Source organism: Medicago sativa, chromosome 1 (genome assembly GCF_051527215.1).
Source record: "Medicago sativa cultivar Bolivia chromosome 1, Bolivia_mono, whole genome shotgun sequence".
NCBI classification, from domain to species: Eukaryota; Viridiplantae; Streptophyta; class Magnoliopsida; order Fabales; family Fabaceae; genus Medicago; species Medicago sativa.
This window is the reverse complement of record NC_140749.1, coordinates 78,392,463-78,407,455: the sequence shown is the minus strand read 5'-3', so window position 1 is coordinate 78,407,455 and position 14,993 is coordinate 78,392,463. Positions and strand designations below refer to the sequence as shown.

The following is a 14,993-nucleotide window of genomic DNA, read 5'->3' as shown; positions in this document are numbered from 1 at the left end:
ATGAAACAATGATTGCAGATTGAAGCCATATTGCAGCCTCTTTCTTTTAATTTATCGTCACAAGGAACTTTGCCGTGCATTATTCTCTACGCTAAAATAGATTTAGCTGGAGGAATATTTTTAGACCAAATGTGCTTAGCTCAAGAGATTTCTTGAAGCTAATGAGATTTGAAATTATATGCATTTTTCAAGGACAAACCTCCATCAGTTGTATGCTTCCAAATTTACTGATCCTTCTTTTGATCTACAGGGATTGTAACTTGAAGGACAAGTTATATCAGAGCTACATAAAACTCTACTTCTTTCAAAAAAAAGAAAAAACTCTACTTGTTCCCCGTATTTTTGACGAATTAATTATATAAAACTTTCGGGCTTAAGTGATAAAAAAAAGCTGCATAACACTACTCCTTCAATGACATTAACATCAAAATGTTATTAAATTTGATCAACCTAATGTAGCAATACACATGTGCATTTGTTGTGCCTATCCCTAAAAAAATTCTAAGATTACAGATTGTCTCTTATGTCTTATGCTCTTGGATCTTCATATACACATTACATAACTAAAACAAAAATCTACTAAAGATAATGCATAAAGAAGTGCGACTAATATTTTACAAAACATATTTTCTCATTGTATAATCTACAATTTGGAGGAACAAAAAAGTGTCAAATAAGGCATCTCAGAAGCAGTGAGGGAGAAGAATTCATTGATTTTATCAACAAAAAATATAATTAACTGAGGGAGGGGTATGCTGCACAGATGTATGAATAAGCTCTTTTTTTTTTACTCTACCACCATGGAGATAAGCTAAGCTCGCCCATGCGCCTTGAAACTATTGAATGACAGCATATTTTCATATGGGAAAAGCAAGAACAATAGCAAATAGCTTCTTAAAAAAAATAAAAAATAACTATTGGTTCTGAATTATTAGTATTGATTTCATAAGCAGAGTTATTTTTTAGTAGCAGACTCCCAAAAATTATTTTTCCCTATCTATCAGCGTTTCTCTTTCAAGATTTGGACAGCAAGAAGGCAAAAAAAATCAATTTTAAGGAAATCAAAACTAAGATTTCAGAAAGTTTGGCTTCCTTCATTCATCCAACAGTATTTAAACTCTAGACAAACAAATCAGAACAACTGTCAAGTGCTCCATCCATTTTTCTTTTTTGTTTGAAAATTGTGTATCTGACTCAATGACCGACTAATCCGGAAGACCAATCCCACCTTTCACTAGCGGGGGTCCATTTAAAGTCAGGGCAATGTTATGTTTATATTAGTCCTATAAATTGGCATCGGGATGATTCGAATCTGAGACCTTTAGAGAAGCACAATCCAAGTCTCAAACATTCATCATCAGACCAACCCATATGGTTTCAACTGCTCAACTCATAATAGTAAGTGAATAACTTATCCCAATCTTGCTATTTTTCACACACAATACGATGAACTATGATTCCACAACACAATGTAAAGATACAAATTCCAGAGTAAGTCTATACACAAATCTTAAACTTCACACGCACACACACACACACACACACACACACACACTTCAAACGAAAAACCAAGCTCACCACTCCACCATCCTTTATTTATTATTCCACAACAGCATGTGAGTAGCAGTTCAATTTGCACGGTAAGTTGACCAAGAATTTGTTGAACCACAGTATAAGCCTTTTTTTTTCCAGAACAAGTCACAATAGATAAATTCCAGTAGCTTACTGCAGAGGATATTTTGCGTAATTAAACTACTGAAAAGACAAAGAAAGAAAGCAAACATCCAAAAAATGAGGAAACTGAGTACTCACCACGTTGTGCAGTGATGGAAATATATTCTACTGAAGATTAGTTTTAACCACTAGACAATTTGGTGGGATGTTATGCGCCTCAGCATTGATATCCATTGGCATGTTTGTTAACTTCAACTCAAGCAGAGTGTTGACATGCTTTAGTCCATAAGGAAGCATTATTAGGCGAGGGCATGATCTGATTTCGAGTTGTCTGAGACACGCGAGTGCTCCTGGCTCTATAGTCCATTCTTCAAAATGCTGCAGATTCCAAAATTTTAATACATGAAGCTGAGGAAAGATTTGAGATTGGCAAAACATGGTTTGTCCTACGTAAGAGTCTGCGAGCAGAGATAGTATCCGAAGATTCGATAATTCTTTCAAAAGTTGCATGGGGTCCTCCTCTAGTTTGGAATGTGACAGGGTAAGCTCAACAAGGCTTTTCGGAAATTGGGACAGAATAGATGAACTACTAAATCTTCCTAGTAAATACATGTCAGTGAGATTTACATTATTCTTGAAGGACTGCGAGTATAAAATCCAAGGTTTCCCTTGTTCATCCCTTGATTTTAGTCTCAGTGATTGAAGGTGTTCTAGTTTCGCAATCCAATCAGCCACAGCCACAGCCACAAGTTGTGTTATCATTGCCGCTGGCTGTAATGACATTGATTGGCATGCTAATCCCAATTTTGTGATATTGACCAATGTGTCCAAGCCATCCTTCACCGGAGTCTCCTCATCTACAAACAGTCCCCAGAGTGTTTGGAGATCATACAGGAAATTATCTCTTAGCTGAGGTAAAAGAAATCTGAAGTGGGACAAATGATCTTTTTGTTGTGGTGGGTGTAACGCCCTCCTTTTATTTAATTATTTTTATTAAGTTAGAATCTATTTATGTGATTTAATTATTTATAAGAGGTGTTAGTATTTTATTACGTGGCATATTTCTATTATTTATTAGAATATGAGAATTATTAGTGTAAGTAGAATTGGGGGTTAGAATAGAAAGGAGATTAAGTTGTTGGGCCCAAATAGATTTAGAAAGAATAGAAAGGTTATAAATAGAGGAAGTAGGTTGAGAGAATAGTTGACAACGTACGTTCAAGTTTTGGAGAAAAGAGGAGAAAAGCCAAGAGAAGAAGAGAAGAAGAGAGAGCTGCGATTTCTGCAAAATTAAGGTAAGGGTGAGACTATCTTGTTTTAATATTAAGTTGTAAATCATTAGATTACATCTAACAAAGTTGGGGAGAGTTTGTGAGATTAAGAGGATTAGGGTTTGAGTGAAGAATTGAGGATTAATGGATGAAAATTGTTAGATTGATGTAGAAACTGTGAACAGTCCTTAGATAATCCGTAGAATGATTATTGGAATAGTTTTGAGGTTTAAAACATATGATTAGATGAGAAGTCAGTGAGTTTAAGAATTAGGGTTTATGAGCGATTTTGATGATTAGATGATGAAGAACCGTAGAATTGATGAGAGAATCATGAACAAACCTTAGATATCATATATGAATGTTATTAGAAGTAGTTTGATGGTTAGAAACATGAGAATGAATGAAAAGTTGAGATTCTGAGAAAAAGTGATTTTAAGTGTTTTTAAGAAATAAGTGATTCTAGGATAAGCTGTTTTGGAGATTTAAAAATATGATTTTTCAGTAAAATATGATAGGATTTGTCGAATAGAACGCGTAGGCGAAAACGGAGTAACGGTTAGGTTTTTACGGACGAAACGGTGAAACCGAAAAAAATGGGACTGCACAGGGCTGCGTCGCAGGTGGGCTACTGCCTTCCCACGCCTGGGCGCAGTTTTCCACGCCTGAGCGCAGCAAGGCAGCCCCTCATGGGTGACTGCTTGTTGTGCTTTCGTTGCGTGCTGTCAAAACTTCGATTCTTGCGTTCTTGTGTCTTTTTCACCCGTTTCCGTGTTGAATTAGCTCTCGGTGTAAACATGAAAGTTGTAGATAATTGAGTTAGCTTTCTAATGGCTTTGGAGTGACTAGAAAATTATGTGTAGATTTTGAGTTTTGATAAAAATAGTCCAAGTGGGTCTTCAGAAAACTTTAAGAAAACTTAGCATAACTAATCCCAAGTTAGTCCAAAAACTTATGGTTGGTTTCCCAACTTCAACTTAAGTATTAGGGATTTAGTTGAGGTGTTTTATGAGTATTTGGCTAATGTCTCATTGATTAAACTTGATTTGCTTTTGAAGAATGTTTTGGACTTTGATATGAATGTAATTGATTAATGTATATGTGGTTATTGTTGTTGATATGTTGGAATACATTATGTGAGTATTGTATGATACATAATATTATGATGTTCTATGATGTTAAGTTGATATGATTCATTTCTTATTGATGATATGATATTCTAGCACTATTATATGCTGCAATTCTTGCTGTTTGTTGCTGCTGAATCTTAGTGAAGATGTATAAGTCGGTCTAAGTTGTCATGATTTAAGAAGTTGTCCATTTTAATGGAATTGTATAAGATGTTCACGTTGTTGTCCAAGTTGTAGGAAGATTGTGTCGTTGCATAGTCAGTGATGGGGGCTTAATGCCCGACAGGTTCTTTATGACCTTAGCGATGGGGGCTTAATGCCCGACAAGTTCTTTATGACCTTAGCGATGGGGGCTTAATGCTGACAGGTCCAAATATGACCTTAGCGAAGGGGGCTTAATGCCCTGGTGGTACCACATGCATATTGAAGTTGTCTAAGTTGTTGTTGAAGTTGTCTAAGTTGTTGTTGAAGATGTTGTTGCATTGTAGAGTCGTCATAACTTATATTTGATGATGATTTAATGATGATGTTTGTTTAAGAAGTTGATTACGAACTTAATTATGAAGTTGTTTTCGATAAATGATATGCTTTGATAATGATACTTATGTGAAATACATGATGATGCTTATGATTATATTTGGTGTTAGATGTTGATGCTTATGATCATTATATGTGTTGATGTTTGTGATTAATATATGTGTTGATGTTTGTAATTAATATTTGATGATGTATGCTGATGTTTATGAATTAGTAATTGATGTTATATGATGATGTTTACGTCTATAATTAAGATGATATAAGATAAAGTGTATAACTAATGTAGGAGATTAATGATGCTAGTTAATGGAGTATAATATATGTTAATGATGTTTAAGTTGTTGAATGTACTTTATATGATTTATATGTTTAATATTATTGTTTGAGAAATCTCACCCCTTCTGCTTGAAAATGTTGCCCTTCGTATGGGTAACTTGCAGGTAATAAAGATTAGAAGTGTTCGTGAGTGGACTCCTCACTTGTGTCTAGGTGCTCTGATACGTAACGGGATGGGACTTACTTTCATATCTAATCCTTACGTGTCTTTTATGAACTTTTTATGAATAAGTATTGAACCAAATTATGAGATTTTCTGATAAGGCCTGGGTGCCAAGACTTTATTCATGTCGAACTATTTCCGCTGCGTATTTCCAGACTTTTATGATGTTGAACCTGGAAGGATATTTATTAATATCTATTTTATGACTTTAGAGTAGTATGTAACATTCCGTTTATGATTTAAATACTCTGATTTAATATGAAATTTTTATGTTGGGAAAACGGGGTGTTACAGTGGGAATCTGCTGTGGAAAGTCTCGCTCAAGAACAAGTGTCTTAGTTCCATCTCCCAAATGGAGTGTGGTAGAGTATGTATGTAAGTATGTTTAAGATCAAGTGTTTGTAGCTTCAACAACTTACTTATAAATGACGGAAGTGACTCTAAGTAAGTCCATCTTAAACCAAGGTACCTCAGCTGCGATAGTCTTGCTATGCTTTTAGGCAATTTGGGCTTGTAAACGCGTTCAAGATCAAGAACCCGTAGGAGTAAGAAGCAATCCCTTGAAATAGATTCCTTCATGAAGTATCCTATCTCTTGGCCAGGTTTACTTCCCTCTCGTGTATCGAAGGACAAAAGTGAGAGAACATCTTTGTAGTAGGCTCTCAGGGACGATGAATTAGTCCTACTAGTGCTGTCAGTCTCACCATGAATATGATCGTACCAGATATGATCGGTATTAAGATGATCTGTCACCCAGCGTATGATGGAGTTTTTTGGGTCTGCGTTGGGATCGGTGGAAGCACTTTGGGATTTAAGAAATATGGAGTCGTTAGCTTTTGTCCACCAGAGTTGTTGCAAAGCATAAGGGAGACGACATGTTTTGACGTTCCCATTGCGCTTTCTCTCGGCAATTTGAACGAGGTTCTGATCTATCAACTCTGTCAAGTACCGTTTTGCCACTTGCTCTGGGGGCTCTTGATGTTCCCCGTGATGTACACGCTCCTCTGCTACCAACAAAGCAACCAGTCTTCTAACGGGAATCCCAAATTCAACAGGGAATAACCCAAAGTAAAATAGGCATCCTGTTAGATACAGAGGTAAGTGATTCTTGATTGCTTTAAGCGTTTCAGACCAAATCTGTATTTGATCTTCCTTGAGCACAGTTGACCACTCCTCATGTGTGGTGTGATCTTTATTTGAAAGTAACCGGCTCATTTTTAATATTTGGGATGGCAGGCCACCACATTTTATCACAATTTCTCTTCCAACCTTGATTAGCTCCGGGGCACTGTCCACCTTCAAATATCTTGTAAAAAGAACCCAACTACTTTCATCATCTAATAACTGTAGTGGGTGAACAAATGTTATAGTACCATCAGCTTTATGTTGGGCTGCATTAGCATTGCGAGTGGTAAGAAGAAGTCTGCTGCCGGTTGACATATCGGGTATGGCCTCTTTCAAAGCATCCAACAAGTACACTTGTGAAGTTTCTTTTATGCCATCAACAACTATGAAATACTTTGTGCGCGCCAAGGTTTCTAGCACGGTGGGATCACTCGACAAATTTCCCTTTATTTTCTTGGTAGCCTCCTTGGCGATTTCTTCAAGAAGTTGTTGTGCCGTACAATTTGAGTTAGAATTTGATGGTAGCGACACCCATAGGCGACACTCAAAATGACTTATAACAGTGCTGTCTTGAAATATCAACTTGGCTAGTGTTGTCTTGCCCGTGCCTTTGATTCCAACAATCCAAGTAATGCAGCGACGTCTCTCATCTGACAGTAACTGAGCCATCAGAACTTGTTCATCATCATCAAATCCAACAACATCGGATTCCTTAGCAACGAGAGACAATTGTGTGGTTCCACGTAGTATGTGAACGGTGGACGAGGAGGACTCTATTGACTTGCCCAAACCATATGCCCTTCTTCTTCTGGAGGCATCTTCAATTTTGTTTCGAATAGCATTGATCTTGTTACTAATAACATGTCAGGTCCAGTACTTGAAAGTGTAAACAAGAATCGACCTATGCTTCAATTTGGTATCATAGTCGTGAATGACAGATGCAATTTCATCGGCAATACCTTGCATTTGGTCCACCCAGATTCTAGATCTTCTATCTATTTCACTCATGTCTCGTGTATCTTGATGCAGCGCATCCATCAATTCCATTTCCCTTCTGATTGATTGGACTTCCTGTTTGAGCCCTGTGACAGGTCGGTATGAGGAGGACGAGGCAGCTGGTTCTGGATGTTCCTCAGAACGTACAAGCTCTTGTCGTGTTGCTCCTTGAATAATATTTGCAATGCTATAAGTAGTCTTTCTGTGTGAGATATTAAGAATCTCCTCCAACATGCAGTTGATGTCCTTGGCAAACTTGGTTTTTCTGCTCCAACAACCACAATTACCAGCAGCATCAACAAGGGAGCGACCATTTTGAGCCACGACTCTCAGTTGATCAACCCATATTCTCTGTCTATCATTCATGCTTTCTGCACTTTCAGCAGTATCCCTGAGAAACACGTGCATTAGATCTAAATCTCTTTGCACACACTTCAAATTATTATCCATAGATCTGCACAACTTCACAATCCAGACAATAACTTGATACAGCGGGGAACTCAATTGGAATAGGAGTGCTATCTGGTACGGGATAAAAAATAACAAGATGAAAATCACTAAAAGAAGTAAAGTGTAAACGAAGAAGCTCGAGGTCAGCAGCCTTAATATTGCTCCTCTTTTTTGATTCAGTTTACGTGCTCTTACTGGTCCTCGTATGGAAACAATTCCGAAAGCTTGAGATATTACTACAATTAAGACGACCCCTGCCAAGCCAACAGTTTTACTACTAATATGACTAAGAAGAAACAATTCAGCAGTATAAGCAATAGAGAAAGGGATGAGTTCTGATATTATCAAAATCTCCATTGACAAGTCTTGAACGGGTGTTGATCTTTTTGTTGTTTCATTCATGTCTCCTACTCCCACAACTTCGTAAGTCAAACTTCTGCCAAGTGCATCTCCAATTTGAATACTAACATGCTTCATCTGCTTCTTAAATTCCCATGAGGAAGTATCATGATAAAGGACCTTCCTCATAAGACCAAAGCGACGACTGCTCATTTTGAACCATTTTTCTCTTCTTGCAATGAAATTTCCAGCAACTTCTGCCATGTAATTACAAATTTCATTCACCTCTTCCAACCACACGGTTTCTCTTTCATTTGTTGACTTCAATTTAGACACAATATTTTGCAGGTCTTTGAGCCCATCTTTTACTTCCTCCACCATCTTGATCACCTTATTACTGGTTATTAAATTTTGACATCTCAGAATGTGATCAAGCTTCTCCATAGCTACTACTATGATGGCGGATTGGAAGGTGTTGGTGCTTCTCCTCCTACAACTGGAGTTTCAACGGAGATACTAACATCCAAATTCAAGTTCATTATTTTCTGAGAGATATCTCTCATCCTCTTTCTGATCTTCTCCAGCTCTTTTCCAACCTTGTATTTGTCATACCAATGCAAAACTCCCCACCTCCTTCTCTTCACTGATTTTATCACAAACGTATCTATCACATCCTTTGCATCCAAAGCAACGTCTTTCAACTTCTCTGCCCATTCTCGCAACGCTTGTTCCTGTTCGCCTTCCCCGCGTTGTTCAATCTGCTCTAACAATCCCATCATTGACCTCAGCTCTTTCTCAATCCATTCTACGTGTCTCGCTGCATCCCCCAACACCGCATACTCTTCAATCAGGATTTTAGCAACCCCTGATACCACCCAATCTACTGCAAAGCTAGCCATGCGACTTCAGCTCTGCCTAATTAACTAATATTTTTTATTTGTTTTTCCAAATGTAGTAAGGAATGTACTCTTGCTCTCCTTCTAACCTTCCTTTGGGAATGTAATTTGAAGTTGCACACTTTTTTTAATGAATGAAAGTAAGTAAATTGGTTTGGTTTGTTTCTTTGATTGGACTTGGAAGAGGATGAGTATTTTTTAATCTGCAGGAGTTGGGAAGAAGATATTTTGGGTGATGGTAGAATTGACAAATGACAAGAACAAGCACTTGATAAAACATGTTGGTCCAACTAATAAAACAGTCCACAAATCATATGGACGTAGTTTTGTTTCATGTAATATGAATTCCTACTTTTTGCACCTTTTGTTAATGGACGGAGATATTTGTGGGTGGTGTCTGTATATTATACCAATTATACCAGTACTGCTACTTTTTTTTTTTTTTTTTTAAGGGGACAGTACTGCTACCTTGTAAGTAACATTTCTATCATATTAATAACAGTCTAGAAATCAAATAATTTGGAACATTTGGCTTTTTCATTAATGAGATGGCATGACATTTTGTGTTATATTTTTTCAAAATTACGTATTACATTTTTGTTACGACATATTAAATATAAAATTTTAAAAGTTAGGATATTGATGTATGCATGAAGCTGGCAACAGAATTACTTCAATAAGACAGGAAACCTTTAAGTATTGCTCTGTCAGGCATTAACAAGTCACTTTTAAATTTATGTCTTCCCATTGATTTCCACTATTTATGTCTTCACGTGTAAATTGAACTACTGCTTATATCATCGTTGTGGATGAATAAAAAGATGGTAACTTTTGGTTTTTAGTCCAAGGTTATGTAGTTCAAAGTTTGTTTCCTGGTCACATTTAAATACAGACTTGTTTTCTGCACAGAATTAGTACCTGGACATGTTATTTTCCTTCAATTTATTGTGGAATTCAAATATAGTTTGTGACAGTAATTAGTTTTGGGACAAGTTATTTTCCTCTATTGTGTTGTATTGTGTTATCGAAAACTTGAGTGCTAACAGAAGCATGATAGTTTTTCTGATTTCTATGTCTGGAATTTATATCCTGATCATTTGGGGTGTGGTGTGGTGAGTGAAGGACTAATGGCATAGGGGTGTAAAGAATATGGAGGCTGGGCATGCAAGGAGACAAGAGGGCATTGCTTTCGCGATGGATACATGCAAGGAGACATATATGTTACTCGACCAAAAAGACCGACATATGTGTTATCATGGCTGCTGCAAAAGGAGGGTTGAAATGGAGCTTGGGAGAATCGGTTAGATAATATAACATGAAATCTTTGAGTAACGTGCACGAGTAAAATAGTTTTGCACCATGTACAAATTTGATTTGTTACTATTAGATCAATAAGTCTTGTCGTATCTCGTTTGATCTAAAGGTGATATGGTGATATTTATTTATCCAATTGTAAAAACTAATTTGTGCATGATTAAAAACTAATCTCACTTGTGCACCATAGAATTGGCCATCTTTGAAATGTTGATCTGGAAAGGGGCACGGCGTAGGTTATAACTCTTCTAAGATCCTATGTTTGATAAGTTTTTCCAACCTCTGTATGTCTTATGTTTCTTGGTAGTGCTTTTACAATATTTTGGCCTTTTTTCTTTTAAAAAGATGCAGTTGTTCACATCTAAATGGATCCAAATATAAACTGCTAGCCGATCTAAAAAGAGATTGCAAAGCATTGCGGCGTGTAATTAAGGAACCCGTAAAAAACACAGCAATGATTGTAAACGTTGCAATGTTCCAAATTAAGCTACTAAGCATTTTCAATGTACAAAATTAGACAAGTTGATTCCAGTTACATTCCCATCAGCTTAGATAAAAGACAGGAATAGACAAGATTTAAGCATTTAATTAATCCTACAAACTAGGAGTGAAACAGAATGTTCCCTCTTTACAATGTCCTACCTACATTCCATACCTTGCTATTCCTTGAGGATTGACTTGGGTTAAATGAATGCCTTGAGTTCTCATGTTAGTTTCACTCCAGATCAAAGGTGATACCATGGAGTCCAAGCCCAGCATCCTCTTTGTCCCACTAGGTGATCCTTCTAGTGTCAATCCTTTGAGACTCTCAAGTGATGTTAGGCAACTTTCAGTGGAACAGTTAGCCCCTTGAGGCTGGAGAATATATGGTATTTCTGAAACATGCATTCCATTTCCACCTAGCTCGGTACTTGGTAGTTCTTGAAATTTTTGGATGTCTGTGTCTATAGTTGTATCACCGATAAATTGATCAGCCAACATCTTACACGCTCTCTCTAGCATGGCCATATACCTCCGTTCTGCATCTTGGCGAATTTGCAAGTGCTTCTCTGCCTGCAATACCATAATAATTCTTAACTTCTACAAGACCTAATAAGAAAATTCAATCGCTGCCAGTTACCAACATAATAATTCTTAACTTCTATTAATCATTCTCAGCTGTTAAAGTTGATGAAGTCTATGCCACAAACTACGGTAAAAAAAAAAAAAAATCAATCATTGCTGTACAATCAGGCCCACAATCTACTTACAATACCAATCAACAAAAACAGCCAAGCATTATCCACTTGATGGGCCGGATACACGGATCAAACAACACCATAATAGTTCATAATTAATCATGTCTACAGCATACCATTAACCTCTAACTCTTCACAGTTTCACTTGCTTATAGTTTTTTTTTTTTTTTCATTTGCCTTTTTCTGTCTTTGGCAATTGGGCTGTCCTTCTCTGATCTACTTTCCATACTACAGAATCTATATAACTCCTCCACACATGTCCAAACCACCTAAGTTGAGATTCGATCATTTTTTGACAATAGGTTCCCTAACTCTATAATGTTATATTGCTTTTGCTCATAAACATGTCTCGTCTAGAATTTAAGATGCCAATTAAATTGGTCTAAAATAAATATAAACAAAACAAAATAATACACTGTACACAATGAAAAAGAAATTTACCTCCACTAGTAAATGTAGCTTACTTTGCACTTCCATTTGTGCTCTTAATGCCTCCTTGACTTCATGGCCCCTATATATGACATGAGATTGCAATTCTCAGTTCGGTCATCAAGTGTCATTCAGACATAAAGGGAGAAGTAAATTGTTTCCAGAGAAACAATGAAATTCTTACTCGTTTGCATCAGAAGCTGGTAACTTTGGGGATGAGTTTTCAGTACCAGGGCTTTCTAGAAGATATGACCCTTCCAAAAAAACAACAAAAAAAAAAAAAAAACAATTAGTTAAAGCATAGAGCCATAGACAATAACCAACAGGTTAAAATTACAAACATAGATAAACACTAAAGATGTAATGCAACCAGAGTCTATTGAAAAGGATTTTACCAGTGATACATAATTAAACAAAAATCATATTAATAATGTCAAATAAGTGCCATGTAATTCAAATTGATAAATGTACCATCTTTGCATCCCTCGTCAAAATCTTTTCCAGCTTGCTTACCAAGCCTATACTTCTGCAATACATCAAAAAATAGTATAAATGAAAAAAGAAATCAGCATGAAGTTTCTATTGCACTAAATATTATAACTGGTTGCAACAATGATGATACACAAATGAACCTGAAGATGACTCTTTAAATGATAGAGTGTCAAACCCTTGACATTCATGGTCCTCATGATCGCTTTTGGTGTGGCTTCTGCAAACGATAATTTCAAATTATAATAAATTTGAGAAGACCAATAGATGCATTAGAAGAGTTTATCAGATGGAGGAATTCCCAATAATTAGAGTTAGAGAGGCCTATATTATTCACATCATAATATTAGTTGTTTTTATTAGAATTGCTAGATATATTCACAAATCATAATTCATAACATACCCCCACCATAAAGTGAGAAAATAAGCGTAAAACTACCATAAAAAATAAAAGGCAATGTTAAACAAAAAGAAGCTCAACCAAGAAAGCTATGAGGACTGAAACCCTATAATAAAATTCAATGATCTTCAGAAAAATTCTGAAGGCATACAAATGAAGAACCCTTCTCCCACAGGGGACTTAATAAGATCAAGGTGTCGAATACTAATAGCATTCTCCTTGGCTCAATCGTAGACCATGGTATCATGCTAAGAAAATACCAAAGGAGTACCGTTTAAAAACCCTAATTTGGACTTTGGATTATGACTGATTTGGTCCCTTAATTATATTGAGTCAATAAAGTCTGTCTGGCAAAGCTGTTAGACCAATTTTAGAGGAAAACCAATTAAATTTGAATGATTTTGTATGAAGTGACATTAGAATTTGAAAAGGGTAAACCTTGAGATTTTGTATTTTAAGTGAAACTTTATATTTTGGTTGGTTGGTTTTTAGTGGAAAAAGTGGTAAAAATACAATTTGATCAGTTAAATTTGAGAAAATTTTGAATTGAAAATGAAAATTTGAAATTTTTTACTAGGAAAGTTATAGAGATACTAACAACAACAACAGCAACAATCATGTCTTATCCCACTAAGTAGGGTCGGCTATAGAGAGACTAAATTGTAACAGATAAAAATTGAGAGATAATTCACAAAACAAAAAAACGGGGACCAAAATCACTCATTAGCTACCATAGAGAGACCAGAGGTACAAATAAATCTATCTAAGAAAGGACAGTACCATATGTACATGGATAGTAAGCATGTATTATAATGACAAGTGCATAATTATTCACATGGTGACAAAGTACAAGAATGATGCAAAACATTGTACAAACATGAAATTGAAGACAAACAGAAGAGTTTCACATCATACAAGTTTAACACCTCAAACCTCCCACATTCTAATTGTGTTAAACCCTTGAGGTTGTATTTACTAGTGGTTTATACAACATTCACAATACATGAATTTAACACCTTCTTAAGTGCATTTTTGGTATCACCGTAGATTTGTCATAATCGCAATGAGCAACGTGATGTTGTAAAAGCTACGAGGCTCGCCGTGATTCTGACAAATCCAAGATGAAATAAAAATGATTACAAATTAATGAAAATCAAGCCCAAACAAACAGCAATTTACCACAAATCTCACACAATTTAAAAAAAAATCTAAAGTTCATTCCTTTCCTAGCTTCAATAATTTACACTATTAAACAAGACTCCTCAAAAACAAAAACCATTTATCTCTATCAATGTCAAACTAAAAATGGCAAAAATAAATGAATAAATTAACCAAATGGGGTGCATCAAAACCAGAAAAGTAACAAAATTTTGTAAGAAAAATGGAGAGAAATGAGTTAGTTACTGGTAGGACCACCAAGTTGAGTGACAGCATCAACAAAACGTTGGTGAAGGTCAGTAGTCCAACGAAGACGAGGTTTTGGATCAGAAGTGAGAACAAGACAAGGGTCAGCAGCAGCAGCAGCAGCAGCAAGGTGAGTGTGAAGATGATGATTTGTATCTTCCTGAACAACAACAACACTTCCTTCATGGTCATGACTATGAGGACGTATCAACCTAGAAAACATGTTATTTTTCTTCTATGGATGAAAAACAACACCAACCCAGTTAAAGAAAAAGAAGAAAGATGAAATTTTTATAGTATTAGAGGAGAAAATGAAGGAAATGGAGATGACCCATTTGGAAGAGAAAGTGGTGAAGTGAAAAGAACAAGACTTTGGTTTTGGGAAGAAAGCAAATTGAGCTGCCACTGTCACGCTTTACTGTGATTTTGTCACTTTCTGCTCTCTTTTTGCTTTTTTCATAATAAAAATACAAAGTTTTTAATCAATGACATTCATTTCTTACTTTGTGTTTCCCTCCAATCATTTTCCCGTGGGGTTTTGTTTAGGCTTTTCATTATTGTGTTTGAGGATTACGTAATAAATTTAAATTATTTCCTATAGTTTTGAATTATAAAAGAAGATTATTTTGTCAGATTCATTCAATGGATGATATATTTGGTTAAGAATCTGAACTAGATACACAATTTGTTTAATAAATTTGAAAAGAAAAAAAAAATCTCTTGTGTTTAAGATTGAAGGGAATACAATAATGTTGAAGTGTTTTTGTGTGAACCATTTAGTTCTTAGGAAAAATGGTTCAAA

The 14,993-nt window shown here is 35.9% G+C and overlaps 1 protein-coding gene and 1 pseudogene across 2 annotated transcripts; both read right to left on the bottom strand.

Moving 5' to 3' along the window:
* Positions 1–1,428: 1,428 nt before the first annotated feature.
* Positions 1,429–9,038, bottom strand: LOC146957773 (disease resistance protein RPM1-like; annotated as a pseudogene). Its single transcript, XR_015024043.1, has 3 exons — positions 5,404–9,038; positions 1,813–2,644; positions 1,429–1,725 (listed from the first exon to the last, which is right to left on the bottom strand). The product of XR_015024043.1 is annotated as a disease resistance protein RPM1-like (transcript).
* A 1,648-nt stretch (positions 9,039–10,686) lies between these two features.
* Positions 10,687–14,573, bottom strand: LOC146957772 (protein PHR1-LIKE 3-like). The gene is made up of 6 exons (XM_085738921.1): positions 14,192–14,573; positions 12,531–12,607; positions 12,370–12,424; positions 12,083–12,152; positions 11,911–11,980; positions 10,687–11,284 (listed from the first exon to the last, which is right to left on the bottom strand). Exons 1-6 carry the CDS (start codon positions 14,412–14,414, stop codon positions 10,874–10,876), a joined length of 906 nt encoding a protein of 301 aa, XP_085595047.1. The 5' UTR covers positions 14,415–14,573; the 3' UTR covers positions 10,687–10,873.
* Between the last annotated feature and the right edge of the window lie 420 nt (positions 14,574–14,993).